General features: G+C 42.5%; 2 protein-coding genes across 17 annotated transcripts in view; one reads left to right on the top strand and one right to left on the bottom strand.

The window, feature by feature from the left end:
• LOC135548842 (disks large homolog 2-like) overlaps window positions 1–20809 on the bottom strand; it is a 437518-nt gene that overhangs the window by 194668 nt on the left and 222041 nt on the right. The window lies entirely within an intron of this gene.
• On the top strand, window positions 13310–20558 carry LOC135548848 (uncharacterized). Of its 4 annotated transcripts, none has more exons than XM_064978867.1 (7): window positions 13310–13399; window positions 17095–17156; window positions 17234–17308; window positions 17944–18048; window positions 18139–18273; window positions 18460–18747; window positions 19761–20558. In XM_064978867.1, the coding sequence occupies exons 2-7, from the start codon at window positions 17103–17105 to the stop codon at window positions 19896–19898; spliced, it is 795 nt and encodes a 264-aa protein (XP_064834939.1). In that variant the 5' UTR covers window positions 13310–13399; window positions 17095–17102; the 3' UTR covers window positions 19899–20558. The 4 variants fall into 4 exon arrangements, with proteins under 4 accessions (XP_064834939.1, XP_064834941.1, XP_064834938.1 ...); XM_064978869.1 differs by lacking the exon at window positions 13310–13399 and adding an exon at window positions 17441–17479 and having other exon boundaries at window positions 17045–17156; window positions 17591–18048; XM_064978866.1 differs by lacking the exon at window positions 13310–13399 and having other exon boundaries at window positions 17045–17156.

Genomic DNA, 20809 nt, shown 5'->3' with positions numbered 1-20809 from the left:
TGCAGGACTGGCAGAGACAGTGTGGTGCTAGAAGGGAAGGTTTGATTTGGAGAGACAGTTGTTGCTGTCATAGGTAATCTGTCATACTATACATTTATTAATTAATTGTCTTAAAATTGTAATCTAAGAGCAGGAATCTCTAGTGCCAAGGTATGTAGCCAACCGTCAACCACCCCCTCATTTCCTTAATTTTAAAGTTGCAATCGGCAGTTGCAAAATCCATTTTTGAACCTGCAATTGAATGATATATACTCATTGATTCTTGAAGAATATAACTTATAAATGCCTCATGAGCTTAGTTCAACAGTTGTACCCCATCAGAACTCAGCATATAAGCTTGTTTTACTTCAATGTGGGTAAACAAAGTACATGTAAACAAACACTCTATAGCCTCAAAACATGGTTAAACATGGACCAATCCACTAATGAGAGGGAAATGTAGCCTCAAAATGAGCTGTTATTGGCAGAGAGATTTCAAACTCTTTGTAATTGGTCTATTAACTTAGACCACCTGGCGATGTCACCAAGCAAGCCAAAACTCCACCAATACAAAACCTGCTGATTTAGAATGTCTTATGTAGATTGTATTTACAATCAGCAACTATCAGGAAGTTACACTGATAACATTTATTCATAGTTTCATCAGCTGTTGTACAAATATGATACAAAACACCAGCTGAGTGACACCGGCTGCATCGGTGAGTATGAACCTGACAGCGAAAGCTCGAGTGACAGGTGTTCAGAACTCACACAGCCTGGTAATTCTGTGACGGTAGACACCGGCTGCTTTCGTAAGCAAGGGAAAATCCGCAGTCTACCGTCAAACTTACCAGGCTGAGCGAGTTCTGAACAAAAATGTAATGCCGTTGCTTGCTAATATGTGGATTTGTTACTCTTATGTATGTTCCATCCCTTTGTGTTTTTCAGGCAAGCCTGGGAAAGACCTGAGAAAACATACTAAAGAGTCAAGACAGACACCAGAAAGAGGCCCAAGAAGACTTGGACGCAGGAACAGAGGACAGCGAGGGATGTTCAGAACTCACTCAGTCCGGTAAGTTGGTGAGGGTACACTTCGAGACTGCTTACCTGACACGGAGGAAGTCTTTTCTTTTTATCTCCTCTCCTATACCTTCCCTATGCCCCCCTCCCCTATTGTGTTGGACCGTCATGTGTTTTAATCTTTTCTTTGTTTGCGATTAGGTTTGGAGAATGACTTCTCAACCCAAGACTAAGAGCAGCTGTGAGAAAGCATCAGTTTGGAAGCATTTGGGAAAATGTAAAGTGCTAAAGAAGGTTCCCGGCAAAGAGGATTGACTGTTATGGGTCAGAGCCAGCTCTCACAAACAGAACATGAAAAGACATGAAAACCTGGTGCACAACAAAATGCCAACAGAAAAGGCTCTCCGTAGCCGGTAAAGGGCTAGCATGCCATGAAGATGAAGTTCACACAGGTGAATGGGAGAGTTGTAAAAGACAAAAAGCTTTTTAGACAGGAAGCAGTGCAGCTTGGCAGGGTCGTGTTTCAGGGAGGACGCATATGGCTCTCTGCCTTCGCCTCTCCCGAGTCCGTAGGGAGTTGCAGCAATGAGACAAGACTGTAACTACCAATTGGATACCACGAACATTGGGGAGATAAAGGGGTTAAAAGAAAAAAAAATAACAAAAAAATATCATATGAAACCCTGTTATGGTCAGCCTTTACTTAATAGGCACTTATTGTAGTCATTTTTTTGTTTAATCTCTTGAGATGGGAAACCATTTTCTATTTTTGTTTTAATTCATTTGAATATGGTCTTTATAACAGAAGATACAATTAGGTGAACTTTTAGTTATGAATATAAACTGGCAATATTCTAGTGACCAATCTTCGTTGCAATAGGCCCATGAAATAATATCAGCTTTTATGATGCTGTTAAAGATAGGGGCCGTCTGTAAAGGTACTAACTGCGCAGTGTGGCCTATAGGTTATACACTGAGTGTACAAAATAGTAAGGACACCTTCCTAATATCTAGTTAGCCCCCACCCCATTTTGTCCTCAGAACATGAATTCTACAAGGTGTTGAATGCGTTCCACAGGGATGCAGGCCCATGTTGAAGCCAATGCTTCCCACAGTTGCCAAGTTGGCTGGATGTCCTTTGGTTGGTGGAACGGAGCGTGAAAAAACCATCAGCGTTGCAGTTCTTGACACAAACCGGTGTGCCTGGCACCTACTACCATACTCCGTTCATAGACACTTACATCTTTTGTCTTGCCTGTTCACCCTCTGAATGGCACACATACACTATCCATGTCTCAATTGTCTCCAGGCTTAGAAATCATTCTTTAACCTGTCTTGTCCCCTTCATCTACAAGTGACATCAATAAGGGATCATAGCTTTCACTTGGATTCACCTGGTCAGTCTGTCATGGAAATAGCAGGTGTCCTTAATGTTTTGTACACTTAGTGTAAATTGCACAATAATTATACATTTATGGATTTTGTTATGTAGCCTATTGTTGTCACTTTATTGAACCTGCCTGCAACCCACCCGCCTGGGGACTGTGGGTTATGAGACAATCCCTGCATCACTAGCTTGCATGTTCTGCAGCCTTTTAGAGATAGGGAGAGGATGACTGGGATGCAGTTTGGCATTTATTGTCATGAATCTTGCCCTGGCGGCAGTTCTGCAAAGTGGTCACAAGCTGGCACAGGCATAAAGTAATATATGATTTTAAACCTAACCTTAACCACACTGCTAATCCTTACCTTAAATTAAGTCCATAAAACACAATTATTTTCCACAAATATTTACAATATAGCCAATTTTGGCTTTGCATCTGCCATATGTTGAGAAATTTCTGCCTCCAGGGCAATATTCATGACAAACATGAAGCTGCGACTGGGAGAGGGAATGTAAAATCGATAACTAAATAGTTTTGACAATTAACATACTTGTTATTATGAAAAGTACAATATGTCCATGTACACATCAGATAGATGCTCTTTCTCTGCTACCTCATTCTATTTCTCTAATTCTCTGGTCTAGTATTCCCTGGTTATGTTTCAATTCTCCCTCCTCTATTTCCTCACATCTTCCTCAGACTCTTCTTTTCCTCTTTCTTTTCCTCCTCCTTACTTTCTCCAACATTTTCCATCTGTTGTATCTTACTGGCCTTCTCTTGCTTCACTACTTTTTTGGCTTTGCCCTTTGTCTTTTTGACCTTCCCTTCCTGAATTCTTTGGACAAGGAGATAAAGGATTGTAAGTTTATGGATTCTCTTCTCTTGATCTGCAAAATCTAGAGCTTTGCGATACTGTAGAAGGACATGTGGCCAATATACCCTTCTTGTATTTCCTCCCACCTGTGGGGCCACTACTGCCATTTCCTGGAGCCGCTTCCTGCCGGTCTGGCTCAGGTTGGTGATGGGGGCCAGGTGAGGCATGTGGTGGTATTGGAAGTTCTCTGTAGCGGACGGAGTGATAATGACAGAGCTGAGAGGAGTCCGAGACCTTGGGACATTCTCTGGGGAGGGAGGGGCCACAGCAGAGGGCAGGGCCTGTAGGGCTTCAGCCAGGGTCCAGGGTGCTGAGGTCACAAGAGCAGAGAGGCTAGTCTTGTCAGACACAGGACCATAGACCTTCCCTGGGCTTTGTAGGACCAGAAAGTCATGTAAAATATCAGGAAAAGGCTATGTTAAAAACAATCTGTAGATATACTTTATAACTACTCTATACACATTGCAGATACATGACTACACTCAATAAGTTGGAGTAACTTACAAAGCTCTGGACATTGTTCTTTTTTTTATGACTTGAGGAGCCTGTTCTCGGCTATACTGGTCTGCATTTCTGCCATGCTGTCTATAATGTCAGCCATCTCTCCAGTGCATTTCTTGAATGCCACTTTCAACCTCCAAGTCATTCAGCCAACTGTCCAGGTCTACTGCCTTAAGATCACCTTCACTGCAGTTTCTCTTCATCACTTGGATCAGTGCCCTCACCTGCTCACCCATCCTCTTGACCTCCCTAGCCACGTCTTCATCCCTCAGTCTCTCCTTTCTCCTCCCCATTCACTTCGCAATCCATCCTCTACAGCATCCCTCATTTTTCTTCTGCCTCTTGGTTGATGTGCTGACCGTCATTGTGCGTCTTCAGACCTTCCTCCAGGTTGAGTTCTATTGAGGTCAGGTTCTCTTTGATACTCCTCAGACTCTCCTCGTTGGTGTTGGTCCACTGTGTCTTCTTGTCCAGCTGCTGCCTGCAGGGCCGGACAGTGGGGACCACCTCCATCTGGTGTGACACCTTCAGGGCACTCACAGAGGCAGGGAGGAGGATGTTGGGCTTGGCCACAATAATCTCAATAGATTTAGGGTCAAACCACTGAGATGTGACACACACACACACAAATTTAAAAGATGCCTACCAGTCGATGGTCCTTCAGTGGTCCTTGTGGTTCCTTTGGAGGCTCTGGACTGTCCTCAGTAGAGGCGTCATTGCCATCATCAAGCTGTGTGTCAGAGAGCTAGCTGGTCATAGTCCATTCTCCACATTCAGTGAAAGAGTTACTCAAAAATGTGTGTGTGTAAGTGGGGAAGATGAGATAGACAGGTCATCATCCTCGTCCATTTCCCTCACTTCAAACTTGTCACTTTTTCATCCTCAACTTTCAGCGGTGGTGTCCTCTTTTCATGATCCTCATCATCACACTGTGTATCAGAGTCAACATGTCAGAGACCATCCTCCTAACAGTGATGTCACTCAACAGACATGTACGGTAGGGTACAACTCTTCTTCCTCCGATTCACAGTCAGTGAAGGAGTAGATGGAAAGTCATCAGAAATGGAGGATGTGATCACGTCATGATATTTTCTCTCTATCAGCCGAGTCACCCTTCCAGACTGCGGAGACAGAGAAAGGCATGTACTCATGGCAGCCATAGAATACACTGGCATTGACCCTCAAGGAAATGTAGAATATGTAGGCAATCCAACATGGTTGTACAAGTAGTGAGTAATACATGGGTAACTGAAAATGCAATAAATGCAACTCCCATAACATTATGGGTGGGGCTAAAGACCTTCCATAGTATAGGATTCTTTAGCATCTCGAATGGATGATTGTCAATTCAACCAAGCCAACCAAAATGGCCATATGAATCAACAGATTGATCTAACTGTTGTGTCTAATGGAACAGCAGAGATGACCTAGCTGAGAGGCTCTGGATTGATGTTCCATCCATCCCTAGATATCTGGTCCTGCCCACAGCTCACAATGATTGGCTATAAACAGTAAATAATTAATTATACACTGCTTTGCTAATTGCAGAATGTATAACTAATGTGCATATGTTACTGATTTCAGTTCGAAATGACTTATAGGCTTTGTTCTTCTGTGCACCTTGCCGGTTGACCACATCACAGAATCAGGGGTGTTTACCCTCATTGGATTCATCCGTCAACACATCACTCAATTTAAAAGGTGGTAATATAACAAAAACAGGACAAAGCAGACATGTACTGTATATTTACCACATAAGGGCTGCGTCTTAAAGCTCTTTTGATTCTCTCATTATTACGATCCATTGCTTTCTGGGGGAAACATTTCCATCAATATTGTATGAATATATATATAATATATATGTGTGAGTGTGTATATACACAGGTTTGGATAACATTAAAAGACCACTGCAAAATGATCCGTTTCTCTGGGTTTACTATTTATAGGTATGTGTTTGGGTAAAATGTACATTTTTGTTTTATTCTATAAACTACTGGCATTTCTCCCAAATTGCAAATTCAAATATTGTCATTTAGAGCATTTATTTGCTGATCAAAATAACAAAAACCGACGCGGTGTTGTCAGACCTCGAATAATACTAATATTTTAACTTAGGAAGAGTTCTGAAATCATTATTTGGTGGAATAACCCTGATTTTCAATCACAGCTTTCATGCGTCTTGGCCACCAGTCTTTTACGTTGGTGTTGGGTGACTTTATGCCGTCCTGGCTCAAAAATTCAAGCAGCTTGGCTTGTTTGATGGCTTGTGACCATCCATCTTCCTCTTGATCACATTCCAGAAGTTTTCAATGGTGTTCAGGTCTGGAGACTGGGCTGGCCGTGACAGGGTCTTGATCTGGTGGTCCTCCATCCACACCTTGATTGACTTGACTGTGTGGCATGGAGCATTGTTCTACTGGAAAAACCAATCCTCAGAGTTGGTGAACATTGTCAGAGCAGAAGAAAGCAAGTTTTCTTCCAGGACAACCTTGTACGTGGCTTGAATCATGCGTCCTTCACAAAGATAAATCTGCCCGATTCCATCCTCCACCAAATTTAACACTGGCTTGTAGGCCTTTCCAGGTCTCCGTCTAACCATTAGACGACCAGGTGTTGGGCAAAGCTGAAAATTGGACTCATTGGGGAAGATGACCTTACTCCAGTCCTCTACTATGGTCTTTTGAAAACCTCAGCCTGGCACTTCTTTGCTTCTCATTGATGAAGGGCTTTTTTCGAGCTTTGCACAACTTCAGCCCTGCCCCTAGGAGCCTGTTTCAAACCATCCTCACCGTGCACTTCACCTCAGCTGCATTTGCCATTTTTTTTGTAGGTTAACTGCCTTGTTACGGGGCAGAATGACAGATTTTTAACTTATCAACTCTGGGATTCTATCTTGAAACCTTTTGGTTACTCGTCCAACGCTCTTAACCACAAGGCTACCTGCCACCCCAATGAACTGCTGTCTTTTAAATTTTAAGGATGGAAGCATCCTGTATCCCTCTGCCAGTGAAGCCCTTCTTTTCCTCACTCAAAATGTTCCTTTTCAAGTCTTCTGGCAGGGTTAATGGTAATTTTTTGAATCCCAATTACTTTTGAGGTACTACTAGCACTGATTTAAACATCCAGCTGGTCCTATTGCAAGAGGATAGTGATGACCACAGCAGTGGTTTTTATACTTTTCCTCATTAAATAAGATTTGGTTCAGGTAATAACCTAATCAGTACCCCATTCAGTAGAATGAGGTGTGCCTGTGTTGGAAATCAACAGACACTGGAATGGAATTTCTGCCATACATGTAGAGATGCTGATTACAGAAGCATTTGTTAATTCTTTCCAGAGCTCTGAGTGTATGTGGTACCCTGTATACAGGTTGGGAAGGCTGTGCACCAAAAGGCCAAAGGTTACCTGCAACAACCTGAGTGAAGAAAGAGATTATACAGATGAAATCAAATCTGAACACAGTGTATGCAGGGAATTAATGCTTGGTTTCGTCATAATACGTCACAGCTTTATGACTGCACATAATACATCGCAAGAGAAAGGCTTGTTTGGAGCCTAACTAGTGGTATTGTCTTCTCACTGGTTGTCGCTAGCTGAATAACGAAAGTGATGTGCATATTTCCTACTGACTGAGTAATGGTTGTATCGATGGTTGGTTGGATGTTTTTTTTTTTTTTTTTTTACATAGATAGGCTAACAGGATATCAATAGAAAGAAACCATTCCTTGCCCCCAAAAAAACAATTTTGCACATTGAGTAACAAGCACTAAGGGACCACAATGGAATTCGTTGATTTTATTGCGTTGTCCCTGACACGTTTTATTTTATTAAACAGTTTTATTTTTTTTACTAAACTGTCAAATATATCTATCTAACTCAAATGGGCTGTTGAGAACTCTGATCATCACATTTCAGGCACAAGCCAGCAGGTGGCAGTGTCTTTAAATGCATCACTGCCTTAGTGCACTTCATGATCTGCGCATCAAATAACTTTGGTTGTGAACGTGATTTAATAAAAATGCGGAAATCCATTACATTTGCTTTGGTTTAGCATTCGATCTACCCTGTCTTAGTTAAAGTGTTGTGCAATATTGGAGGACAGGTGTCGTAACTGACATTTTTGTATTGTGCTTGATTATCCACTGGTATTAGTTTGACATATGTACTGAGCATCAAAAATCAGTTTTGAAAGATGTGGTGGAAGAATGTGGGGTGAGCTGTTGTAACTTCTCAAGGAATATGTTCTGTGTTGGACTGTGGTGTTATGCGTTTCATAGACTACTGGTATGTCTGCGTCCTAACACAAGGCCATTGTGTTCCGGAACTATTGATTTACAGAAAACACTTGTGTGAATACAATATGATAGTATTATCACCTCCCACTATATAAGGGAAATGTAACCATTTCATCCTTGCTGTGAAATTACAGGTGGCTCTCCTCTGCAGCTGCTTGTATTAAATATGTTTATTACATTGTTAAATATAGAATTATCACCACAGCAAACAAAGTACTTGGAGTCAAACAGATAGGCCTGGATGAGATCTTTAAGCTCAGGGCCCTCCGCAAGTCTCACAAAATCATTTTAGACCCAAGCCACCCCTTTTACCCGGGCTTTGAACTTCTCCCCACTGGGCACAGGTACAGGGCACCCCTCAGCAAGAAAAACAGAACAAAACAATCATTTGTGCCAGGTGTGATATCCCTCCTAAATAGCTCGGGCTGATGTTCCTATCGAATCAGTAAGGCCAGCAGGCTAGTCATTTTTTAAATGTTTTATTGGTATGTAACTGTTATGAAAGTTGTATTGTAAATTTTGTTTTGTATTTAAACGCCACTTTAAACGTGTACATGACACTGCAACAAAATTTCCCCATGGGGACAATAAAGTCAGTAAGTAAACCCTGCCTTAGTCTTTGAATAGAATTTTCCACAACTGTAGTTCAGAGGTTCAAGAGTTTTACTCCTGAGTTGAGGCTAACGAGTGGCATTGATCCTGTTTTTATCATGTCATTTGTTTTGTTTATTGTCAATACATGTCTCAGGTTATCAAAGGATGCCTTCAGTCTTGGAACTACAGTTTTTGGCAATGGGCATGGTAAGTTAGCAAGGAGGGGCTGAGTGACACAAGCTCATCACATACCCCTTCCACCACAAGACAGTGACCCAGATACTCCTCAGCATCGGGCTTCTGGTGCTCCTCTGTGGTGGGATTGAGAAGAGTGTGGGCACTGTTTGGTTCCTCCTCATGTTTCAGCTGCTCTCTATCAGCACAGGGGTGTTGTACACAATTCTGGGTCTGGTAGTGTTTGGTACATCTGCCCAGAATCAAGTGGAGGGGTTTGTCCCTGTATCCCCCTCCCTTATGGGTATGGCCACAGTGTACTCACTTATGGTTAAGGGCTTTCTTTTGGGGGTCAGCGTACCCATGTTTGCCCTGCCCTGGCTGTTTCTGCTCATAACATTTTTGGTCCCACACACTGTCTTACTCTGCAACGTCATCATCACAGGGCAGGATCTGTATCCTTACTCCAAATAACTGATGCACTCTGCAGCGCCAGTTTCCTCCCAACACATTGCTGCGGCTGGCTTCTGTGTATAGAAGCAGTGTGGCTTGGCAGGGTTGTGTTTCGGAGGACGCATTGCTCTCGACCTTTGCCTTTCTCAAGTCCGTAGAGGAGTTGCAGCGATGGGACAGACTGTAACTACCAATTGGATGTCACAAAAAAAAAATTAAAAGCACCAAAACATTTTTATAATTAATTGGTCGTTGTGCACAGTAAAGAGAAGCCATAAATTACTCCCTAGTCTAAGTATAGCAAATCAACAATTATTATTTATTTACAATTACATGTCTTCAAGTTATACTGTTTATTTACAAATAGCTATTTTGCATAAACAACTTGATCAAGTGGTGAAAGTCATTACCACTGTGGTAATCAAGTGGTAAAAGTCCCGTAAGTCCTTCTCTAGTATAGTATAGCTCTAGGTATAGTAGCTCAAGAGAAGAGAACCCATAAGCCTACATTACTTTATCTCCTTGTCAAAAATATTCGGGAAGGGAAGGTCAATAAGAAAAAGAAGTGCAAGGCCAAAAAAGTAGTGAAGCAAAAGACGGCCGGTAAGATGCAACAGATGGAAAATGTTGGAGGAAGTAAGGAGGACAAGAAAGAGGAAAAGAAGAGTCTGAGGAAGAGGTGAGGAAATAGAGGAGGGAGAAGTGGAACATAACCAGGGAATACTAGACTAGAAAATTATAGAAATAGAATGAGGTAGCAGAGAAAGAGCAGCTATCTGAGGTGCCTTAATACTATTATTAACTGGTTACCAACGCAATTAGAGCAGTAAAAATAATGTTTTGTCATACCCGTGGTATATGGTCTGTTGTAAACACACACACACAGATTTTGAGTATTTGTTACTCCTACAACACACACAAATGTAATTTCAGAGACAGGAACTATGATTAGCAAATACTTATATTGGTCTCGTTCTTATATTTTGAGACATGCATCATTCTTAAAAAAAAAAAGATATTGGTCCCCATACTGCCTACCCAGGTGGCTTATGATGAGTTGGATTTACATAGTGCTTAGAAGCGCTTTCACATTCTTAGGCTTGGAAATATAGCCAGGAGAAGCAGGGTCAACACCTCTAATCATGCCATAAGTGCCATGACATCTTTAGTAACCACAGAGAGATAAGACCTCTGTCTCCACAGTCTCATCCAAAGGACAGCACCAACCTTAGGGCAGTGTCACTGGTATTGGGGTCTTCGGTCTCCTTTGGCCAAAGTGAAGAGTTGAGGGCCCCTTACTGGTCTCCTTGCAATATCTGGTCTCCCACACAGAGATGGAAATCTACACCTGTTTAGACCCTGGAGGATATGGCTTCAGATGAAAGACAGCAAAGAGATGCAGAACGGAAAAGCTTCAAACACATTGATATGCAAATTCAGGACCATTGTACTCTGAAGTGGAGCATGCATCTGGTCTGAAGCATGTCAAAATAGTAGAAATGAACTGGGACTGGAGGAATACATCACATTTAAACTACATTAGCATGTATCTAATTTAGCTACACCCATCTGTACTTTTTGTTTGAAACGTGACTTTCCAATAAAGCTTTTTAAATTCCAATTATTTGTGTCAGACAGATTTGTCTTAATTAATTACATCAGGGGTTCTTAAACTTTTTACAGCAAGGGAATATTATTGTACTGACATTACCTAAATGTTAGAGGGGGGGCGTTAATCTGCTGTTCTGGACTATATCCCAAAGTAGGTGCCGGTAGAGCACCAAGAAAATAGTTGGATTTTTCACCAGAAATCCAAGAAGGCAGGTGGAGACTTTTGTTACCATGCAACGAGGAGATAAGTGATATTGTGAAAAGTACTAGTTCCAGAATTGGCTGCTGTATACATAGCGTGCGTGTGTGTATGTTGCTGGTATCTGTACTGTGTTTGTATCTACTGTACTGATGGTGCAAAAGCCATGACATGGAGACCTAGTGCAGTGGTACTGCGCATGCAAGCAGTTGCTCCCGATGCCACTTCGGTACACTGCAGCATCCACCGAGAGGCTCTTGCTGCCAAAGGAATGCCTGACAGCTTGAAAGACATTTTGGACACTGCATGGCAAATGGTTTACTTTGTTAAAGCTCTTGTGTATTTTCTGCAGCGACCATGTAACGTTTGTACAACAAACAGAAGTGCGCTGGTTATCAAGGGGCAAAGTATTGACACATTTTTTTAGAATTGAGAGACGAGCTTAAAGTTTTCTTTACTCACCATTTTCACTTGTCTGACCGCTTGCATGATGATGAGTTTCTCACACGACTGGCCTATCTGGGTAATGTTTTTTCTCTCCTGAATGATCTGAATCTAAGATTTACAGGGACTCTACGTAACTATTTTCAGGGTGCAGGACAAAATTTAGGCTATGATTAAGAAGTTGGAGCTCTTCTCTGTCTGCATTACAAGGACCACAGGTATTTCCATCATTGTATGATTTTTTTGTGTGCAAATGAACTCAAGCTTAAGGACAATGTCAAATGTGATATAGCGAAGCACCTGAGTGAATTGGGTGAATTAAGAAGGTACTTCCCCGAAACGAGACAGCCCATAGGCAGGAGGTCATAGACCTGGACGGGTGGTGCAAGAATATCAACCTATTCCTCAACGTAACCAAGACTAAGGAGATGATTGTGGACTACAGGAAAAGGAGGATCGAGCACGCCCCCATTCTCATCAATGTGGCTGTAGTGGAGCAGGTTGAGAGCTTCAACTTCCTTGGTATCCACATCACCAACAAACTAGAATGGTCCAAACACACCAAGACAGTTGTGAAGAGGGCATGACAAAGCCTATTCCCCCTCAAGAAACTAAAAAGATTTGGCATGGGTCCTCAGATCCTCAAAAGGTTCTACAGCTGCAACATCGAGAGCGTTGCATCACTGCCTGGTACGGCAACTGCTCGGCCTCAAACCGCAAGGCACTACAGAGGGTAGTGCACACGGCCCAGTACATCACTGGGGTTAAGTTGCCAGCCATCCAGGACCACTACACCAGGCGGTGTCAGAGGAAGGCCCTAAAAATTGTCAGAGACCCCAGCCACCCCAGTCATAGACTGTTCTCTCTACTACCACATGGCAAGCGGTACCTGAGCGCCAAGTCTTGGACCAAAAGGCTTCTCAACAGTTTTCCCCCCAAACCATAAGACTCCTGAACAGCTAATCAAATGGCTACCCTGACTATTTGCATTGTGTGCCCCCCCAGCCCCTCTTTTATGCTGCTGCTACTCTCTGTTTATCATATCTGCATAGTCACTTTAACCATACCTTCATGTACATACTACCTCAATCAGCCCGACTAACCGGTGCCTGTATATAGCCTTGCTGCTGTTATTTTTCACTGTCTTTTTACTGTTGTTTTTATTTCTTTACTAATCTGCCTTTTTTTAACTTAAAATTTGAATATTCCATCATGACCTCTTACCACTTGATCCAGTTGTTTATGCAAAACAGCTATTTGTATATAAACAGTATAACTTGTACACATGCATTTGTAAAGAAATAATAATCATTGATTTGCTATACTTAGTCTTGGTTGTAATTTATGGCTTCTCTTTACTGTGCACAAAGACCAATTTATTATTTATATATTTTTTGTACTTAAAAAAATGTATCCCCCAATTTTCAATTGGTAGTTGCAGTCTTGTCCCATCGCTGCAACTCCCCTATGGACTCGGGAGAAGCAAAGGTCAAGAGCCATGCATCTGTCGAAACAGGACCCTGCTAAGCTTAACCCGGAAGCTGCACCAATGTGTTGGAGGAAACACCGTCCAGCTGGTGACCAAGGTCAGCGGGGCCATATGTGCGCCGCCTCATGGGACTCCCGGTCATGGCCAGCTGTGATATTGAACCCAGGTCTGTAGTGACACCTCAAGTACTGCAATGCAGTGCCTTAGACCGCTGCGCCACTTGGGAGGCCCAACTACTTTATTTTCTAAAGATGACATCATAATCTGCCCTTGAAGCCCACACTCTTGATAACCTCAACCACTGCTCCCTGCTCCAGAATTTACAATAATGTTGAATGATGCATTGCCCAACAAACTGCATGTAATGGATCTAATTTACTGGTGAGTGGATGCTATTTCATTTCATTGGTGTAAGTAGTTAAGGAAAGAAAAACGGAATACATCAGTGTAATATACATTGCCTGATTTATAAAGGTTGTATAAATCAAGAGTGCCAAAAGATTTGTCTCCCGTATGTGTAGAACAACACAAAGTACAAGCCAAAAGGAGTGGTCTTACATTCAACTGACAATCAAAACCTTCTTGCATTGATTTGACCCTGAACATTCAGAGTTTGATTGACTCTTCAAACCAAAATCATCAGTGAAGAAACCGTGTACATTTTAAGCACTACCTCAAACCCCATGTCCAAGTATATTACATTTCAACGTATAACAAATGAGAGAGCTCTGTCATTCAATGAGTTTTCTATGTTATCAATCTGTCAATGAAGACACCGGTGCCCCTGGGTGAACCATCAGACTCGGTCATGTTTGCTGTGAAACTCTGGGGGGCATTGACAGACAGACTGGAGAGAATCTTGAGAATGTAGATGTTGAGCCACTGGAGCCCAGTGACTGCTGGTTTGAGAGGCAGATGTCTGCCAATGACTGTGTCCGTGACTATGTCCATGGCCTTGACTATGGCTGCAGCTGTGTTCATGTTCGTGACGTTACCCAAAGCTATGCTTGAGGGCATATCCATGGTTGTGAACATAATAACCTGAGAACTCAACAGGCCTCCCCTGTGTATAGTAGGAGTGGGCCCAGCCTTCAAATGTCTTTGGTGTGGTCTTGGTAACCTGTAGGTTGGAGGAAACTGGAGCGTAGGCTTGGACTGGGTATGATTCTGCAACCAATGAGAATGTGGGGAGATTACACAGAGCTTATCTAACTAAACAGTGATTCTCTAACTAATCATGGGGGACCACTAGGTGCCTATTGTACAGTATTCAATTACAGCTGAGGATCATCTATTGAAACTGCTCATTATACTGTAGTACATTATGTACTCTGGCTTGCACCCAGCAATCATGTTAATTTAATGACCTCTCGTCTCGTAGGATAAATGCGTCTAGTGCTTTCTCAGTACTCAGGGTGGGTGGATCGTCTTCCTTCTCTATTGATGTAGGGTCATACAGGACATCAATGTTCAGGGGCACAACTTTCACTGGGAACAGGGAGACATCCCCCCATTCTGAATTTGCATTTTTGTCCCCCCCAGATGTATCATTGAAAGGTGATACAAAACGAGGCAAAAGTGTGTTTTAGGGCCATGAGGACGCGGTTGGGTTGGTTGTTTGGACTATTTATCTGACCGGATGGGGAAGAAAACACTTCTAAAACCAAAGCTGTCCCTCAGCAGCCTGAAAGGCATCTTCTTATCTAGGACTGATGCTCCAGCATCAGACATGTCTAGAAGTGGGTGCCAGCCCCTTCCGTATGTTTCACCAGAGCAAGATAAGGAGAATGTGTGACACAGTGATGGTAGATTTTCCAAACAAAACATCCCGTTATGTTCAGCATGAGGACTCAACACACATTTCAAGCATATTATTTCTTTTAATTGAACCTTTATTTAACTAGGCAAGTCAGTTAAGAACAAATTCTTATTTACAATGATGGCCTACCCTGGCCAAACCCGGACAGAGCTGGGCCAATTGTGCACCCCCCTATGGGATTCCCAATAACGGCCAAATGTGATACAGCCTGGATTCGAACCAGGGACTGTAGACTGAGATGCAGTGCCTTAGACCACAGCGCCGCACATAAACATATTACCACTTAACTACACTATTAAGCCCACTTAAAGCTGTGACATACTGCAGTGTATCACAGTTATTTTCAACCACAATAAGGTTGGAGTAAGGATAGAGATCCCCCCTGCTATGATGGGGTTGCAGAGGAAGAGAGTGTGGGACCAAAAGTGTTACTATGACCAGAAACAGCCAGGCCAGGGCTAACATGGGTACACTGACCCCAAAAAGAAAGCCCTTAACCATAAGTGAGTACACTGTGGCTATACCCATAAGGGAGGGGGATACAGGAACTAACCCCTCCACTTGATTCTGGGCAGATGCACCAAACAGTACCAGGCCCACGGTTGTGTACAACACCCCTGTGTTGATAGAGAGCAGCTGAAACATGAGGAGGAACCAAACAGTGCCCACACTCTTCTCAATCCCACCACAGAGGAGCACCAGAACCCCAATGCTGAGGAGTATCTGGGTCTCTGTCTGGTGGTGGAAGGAGTATGTGATGAGCTTGGAAGAGGAGAGGATTAAACGGATATTATCGGGTTGACAGACATCAGCGGCATTGATGTGTTGTGCTCAAGCTTGCTGCTGAAGCCGACTGGCACAATATGTTACGTCATTAACGTTAGCTACACGTTGTAGCACGCTAGATAACGTTACAACAGACCCATTCAAAGTGGCTAGCTTGCTACTGAGCATGATTCTTGAGTCACTCAACCCCTCCTTGCTAAGGTACCATGCCCATTGGCAAAAACTGTAGTTCCAAGACTTTAGACATCTTCTGATAAACCGAAATATGTAGTGACTGAACAAAACTGATGATACTGTAACGAACCTGGGTTTATAAGCGCGGAAATGGACTCTGTCGCACGAACATGCTTTTGCCGCACAGTCGATAGCGCGCCGGACCTCGGGCTAGAATGTCCGAGGGTTCGAGACCTGCTCCCTGTCTGTTTCATTACAATACTATAATGACAGCAACAATGCCACTTGTTAGCCTGAACTCAGGAGTCAAACTCTTGAACCTCTGAACCACATCTTTCTAAACTATTCGGGTGATCATGTTGATGCTCAGTACAAACTTGTCAAACTACTAGAGGATAATCAAGCACAATACAAAATGTCAGTAACGACACTTTTCCTCCAATATTGCACAACACTTTAGCCAAGACTTGAGAAGCTAGCTTGCTAAACCAAAACAAATGTACTGAACTTCCGCATTTGGATTAATCACTTTCACAACCACAAAGATACTGTTGCGCAGACCATGAAGTGCGTTAAAGGCAGTGCTGCATTTAAAGACACTTCCTTCCACCTGCTGGCTTGTGCCTGAAATGTGATAACCAAGGAGTCCTCAACAGCTCATGTGAGTTAGATAGAAAGTTAGATATATTTGATTGGACAGTTTAATAAAATAATAAAACCCGTTTAATTAAATAAAACGTGTCATGCCAGGGACAACACAATAAAGTAAACGGTTTCTATTGTGGTCCCTTAATGTTACTCAAAGTAAAACAATAATACAACAAAAAAATTGTCAAGGAATGGTTTCTTCCTATTGATATAATGTTGGTATATCTATGTAAAACGTCCAACCAACCAGCGATACAACCATTACTCAGTCAGTAAGATATAAAAAGCACATCACGTTCGTTATTGAGCTACAACCAGTGAAAATATGATACCACCAGTCCGGCTCCAAACAAGTGTTTTTCTTGTGACGTATTAAGCGCAGTCATAAAGCTGTGACCCAAAATGACGTAACCATGCATTAATTCACTACATAAACGGTGTTCAGATTTGATTTAATCTGTTCAATAGTTTTCTTCACTCAGGTTGTTGCAGGTAATCTTTGGCCTTTTGGGGCACCTCCTTCCCAACATATATATACATATATAGGGAATAGGGTGCCATTTGGGATGCCATCTTTGTGTGTGTGTGTGTCTGTGTGTGAGTCAGGATGTGTTTTGTGTCTATTAATTGATGGAAATGTTTCCCTCAGAAAGAAAGATGGATCGTAATGATGAGAGAATCAAAAGAGCTTTAAGACGCCGCCCTTATGTGGTAAATATCAAATATTTGTTTGTTTTGTCCTGTTTTTGTTATATTATCACATTTTAAATTGAGTGTTGTGTTGACAGTTGAAACCAGTTAGGGTGAACACCCCTGATTCCGTGTTGTGGCCAACCGGCAAGGTGCACAGAAGGCCAAAGCCTGTAAGTCATATCTGACCTGAAACAAAAACACATACACATTAGTTATGCATTCTGCATGTACAAACTGCAGTTCTCAGAATTAAAGCAAATGCAGATATCCCTATCTAACTTCATTGAATGCTGTCTTGACAGTCTAATTCAGTGCAGACCCCTCAGATCCACAAAAGGCCTGTAAGTCACATTCAAATTCAACCACATAACAGTCCTTATATTATTTATTGATACACAATTCAAGGCCAATATGAGCAAAGCAGTGTTGAATTCATTCTTTACTGTTAACAGCCAATCATTGTGAGCTATGGGCAGGACCAGACATCTGGGGATGGATGGAGCATCTATCCAGAGCCTCTCAGCCAGGTCATCTCTGCTGTTCCCATACAACAGTTTGATCAATCTGTTGATTCATATGGCCATTTTGGTTGGCTTGGTTGAATTGACAATTATCCATTCGAGATGCTAAAGAATCCTGTACTATGGAAGATCTTTTGCCCCACCCCTAATGTTATGGGAGTTGCATTTATTGCATTTTCAGTTACCCATGTATTACTCACTACTTGTACAACCATGTTGGATTGCCTACATATTCTATGTATTCTATGGCTGCCATGAGTACATGCCTTTCTCTGTCTCCTCAGTCTGGAAGGGTGACTCGGATAATAGAGAGAGAATATCATGACGTGATCTCATCCTCCAGTTCTGATGACTTTTCCATCTACTCCTTCACTGACTGTGAATCTGAGGTAAAAGAGTTGTACCCTACCGTCCATGTCTTTGTTGAGTGACATCACTGGGAGGAAGATGGTCTCTGACTAGTTGACTCTGATACACAGTGTGATGATGAGGATCATGAAAGGAGGACACCAAAGCTGAAAGTTGAGAATGGAAAGGTGACAAAGCTTGATGTGAAGGATATGGACGAGGATGATGATCTGTCTCTCCACTCCTTCGATGAGTCAGACTTCCTGGTAAGTTCTGCATATTAAATATTTTATATATATATATACATGGGGGATTGGAAATTATGCAGACAATGACTTATTGAGTGTAGTCATGTATCTGCAATGTGTATAGAGTAGTTATAAAGTATTTCTACAGATTGTGTTGAACATAAGCACTTTCCTGATATGTTACTTTACTTTCTGGTCCTACAGAGCCCAGGGGAGGTCTCAGGTCCTGTATCTGTCAAGAATGGCCTCTCTCCTCTTGTAACCTCAGCACACCGGACACTGGCTGAAACCCTACGGGCCCTGCCCTCTGCTGTAGGCTCTCCCTACCCAGTAAATGTTCCAAGGCCTCGGAGTCCTCTCAACCCTGTCATTATCGCTCCGCCCCAAACAGAGAACTTTCCATACCGCCACAGCCCTCGCCTGGCTCCCATCACCAATGTGAGCGAGACCGGCAGGAAGCTGCTTCAGGAAATGGCTGGAGTGGCCCCACAGGTGAGAGGAAATACAAGAAGGGAATATTGGCCGTAAGTCCTTCTATAGTATAGCATAAGTCCTTCTCTAGTATAGTATAGCTCTAGGTATGGCAGGTCAAGAGAAGAGAGAACCCATAAACGTACATTACTTTATCTGCTTGTCCAAAATATTCAGGAAGGGAAGGTCAATAAGAAAAAGAAGTGCAAGGCCAAAAAGGAATTGAAGCAAGAGAAGGCCAGTAAGACGCAACAGATGAGAAATGTTGGAGAAAGTAAGGAGGAGGACAAGAAAGAGGAAAAGAAGAGTCTGAGGAAGAGGTGAGGAAATAGAGGAGGGAGAAGTGGAACATAACCAGGGAATACTAGACTAGAGAATTAGAGAAATAGAATGAGGTAGCAGAGAAAGAGCAGCTATCTGATGTGTAAGTGCAAACTTAAGCAATAAGGCACGAGGAGGTGTGATATATGGCCAATATATCACGGCAAAGGGCTGTTCTTAAGCACGATGCAACACGGAGTGCCTGGATACAGCCCTTAGCCGTGGTATATTGGCCATATACCACAAACCCCCGAGGTGCCTTATTGCTATTATTAACTGGTTACCAACTTAATTAGAGCAGTAAAAATAAATATTTTGTCAAACCCGTGGTATAAGGTCTGTTATAAACTGGGTGGTTCGAGCCCTGAATGCTGATTGGCTGACAGCCGTGGTATATCAGACCGTATACCACAGGTATGACAAATTATTTAATTTTACTGCTCTAATTACGTTGTTAACCAATTCATAATAGCAATAAGAAACCTTGGGGGTTTGTGGTATATGGTCAATATACCACGGCTAAGGGCTGTATGCAGGCACTCCGTGTTGTGTTGTGCGTAAGAACAGTCCTTAGCTGTGGTATATTGGCCATATACCACACCCTCTCGTGCCTTATTGCTTAAATATACCACGGCTTTCAGCCAATCAGCATTCAGGGATCGAACCACCCAGTTTATAATACTATTTATTCTCCTGTGGTTTTTGATTGACAGGTTTCTTCAGTGGCTGCTGCCCAAACTGAGATGTTCAAAGACATAATGGCCAACTATTACTTCTACCACACACACGCACACACACACACACACATAGATTTTGAGTATTGGTTATTCCTACAACACACACAAACGTAATTTCAGAGACAGGAACTATGATTAGCAAAATACATATTTTGGTCTCATTCTTATATTTTGAGACATGCAGCATTTTTAATTTTTTTACATTATATTGATCCCTATACAGCCTATGATAATGAGCTGGATTTACATGCTTAGGCGTGGAAATATAGCCAGGAGAAGCAGTGTCAACACCTCTACTCATACCATAAGTGCCTTGACATCTTTAGTAACCACAGAGAGATAAGACCTCTGTCTCCACAGTCTCATGCAAAGGACATCACCAACCTTAGGGCAGTGTCACTGGTATTGGGGTCTTCGGTCTCCTTTGGCCAAAGTGAAGAGTTGAGGGCCCCTTACTGGTCTCCTTGCAATATCTGGTCTCCCACACAGAGATGGAAATCTACACCTGTTTAGACCTTGGAGGATATGGCTTCAGATGAAAGACAGCAGAGAGATGCAGAACGTAAAAGCTTCAAACACTGTGATATGCAAATGTAGGACCATTGTACACTGAAGTGAAGCATGCATCTGGTCTGAAGCATGTCAAAAGAGTAGAAATGAACTGGGACTGGAGGAATACATCACATTTAAACTAAATTAGCATCCGTCTGATGTAGCTACACTCATCTGTACTTGAATTGTGCTGTTTGAAACGTGGTTTTCCAATAAAGATTTCTAAATTGCAGTTATTTGTGTCAGACAGATTATTATACCGATATTATTTTACCTGTTATCAGCGGGGGGGGGGGGGATTTGGTCTGTTAATCTGGACTATCCCACGGTAGGTGGCGGTAGTGAACCAATAAATAGTTGTATTGCTCGCCTAAAACCCAACCAGGCTGGCAGACAGTTGTTACCATGCAACGAGCAGACGCTTGCGAAAATACTAGCTACAAAATTGGCAAAATTGCCTGCTGCTGTATACA

This window comes from Oncorhynchus masou, chromosome 11 (genome assembly GCF_036934945.1).
Source record: "Oncorhynchus masou masou isolate Uvic2021 chromosome 11, UVic_Omas_1.1, whole genome shotgun sequence".
NCBI lineage: Eukaryota > Metazoa > Chordata > Actinopteri > Salmoniformes > Salmonidae > Oncorhynchus > Oncorhynchus masou.
The sequence above is the reverse complement of the archived record's forward strand: the minus strand, read 5'-3'. Positions and strand labels throughout refer to the sequence as shown.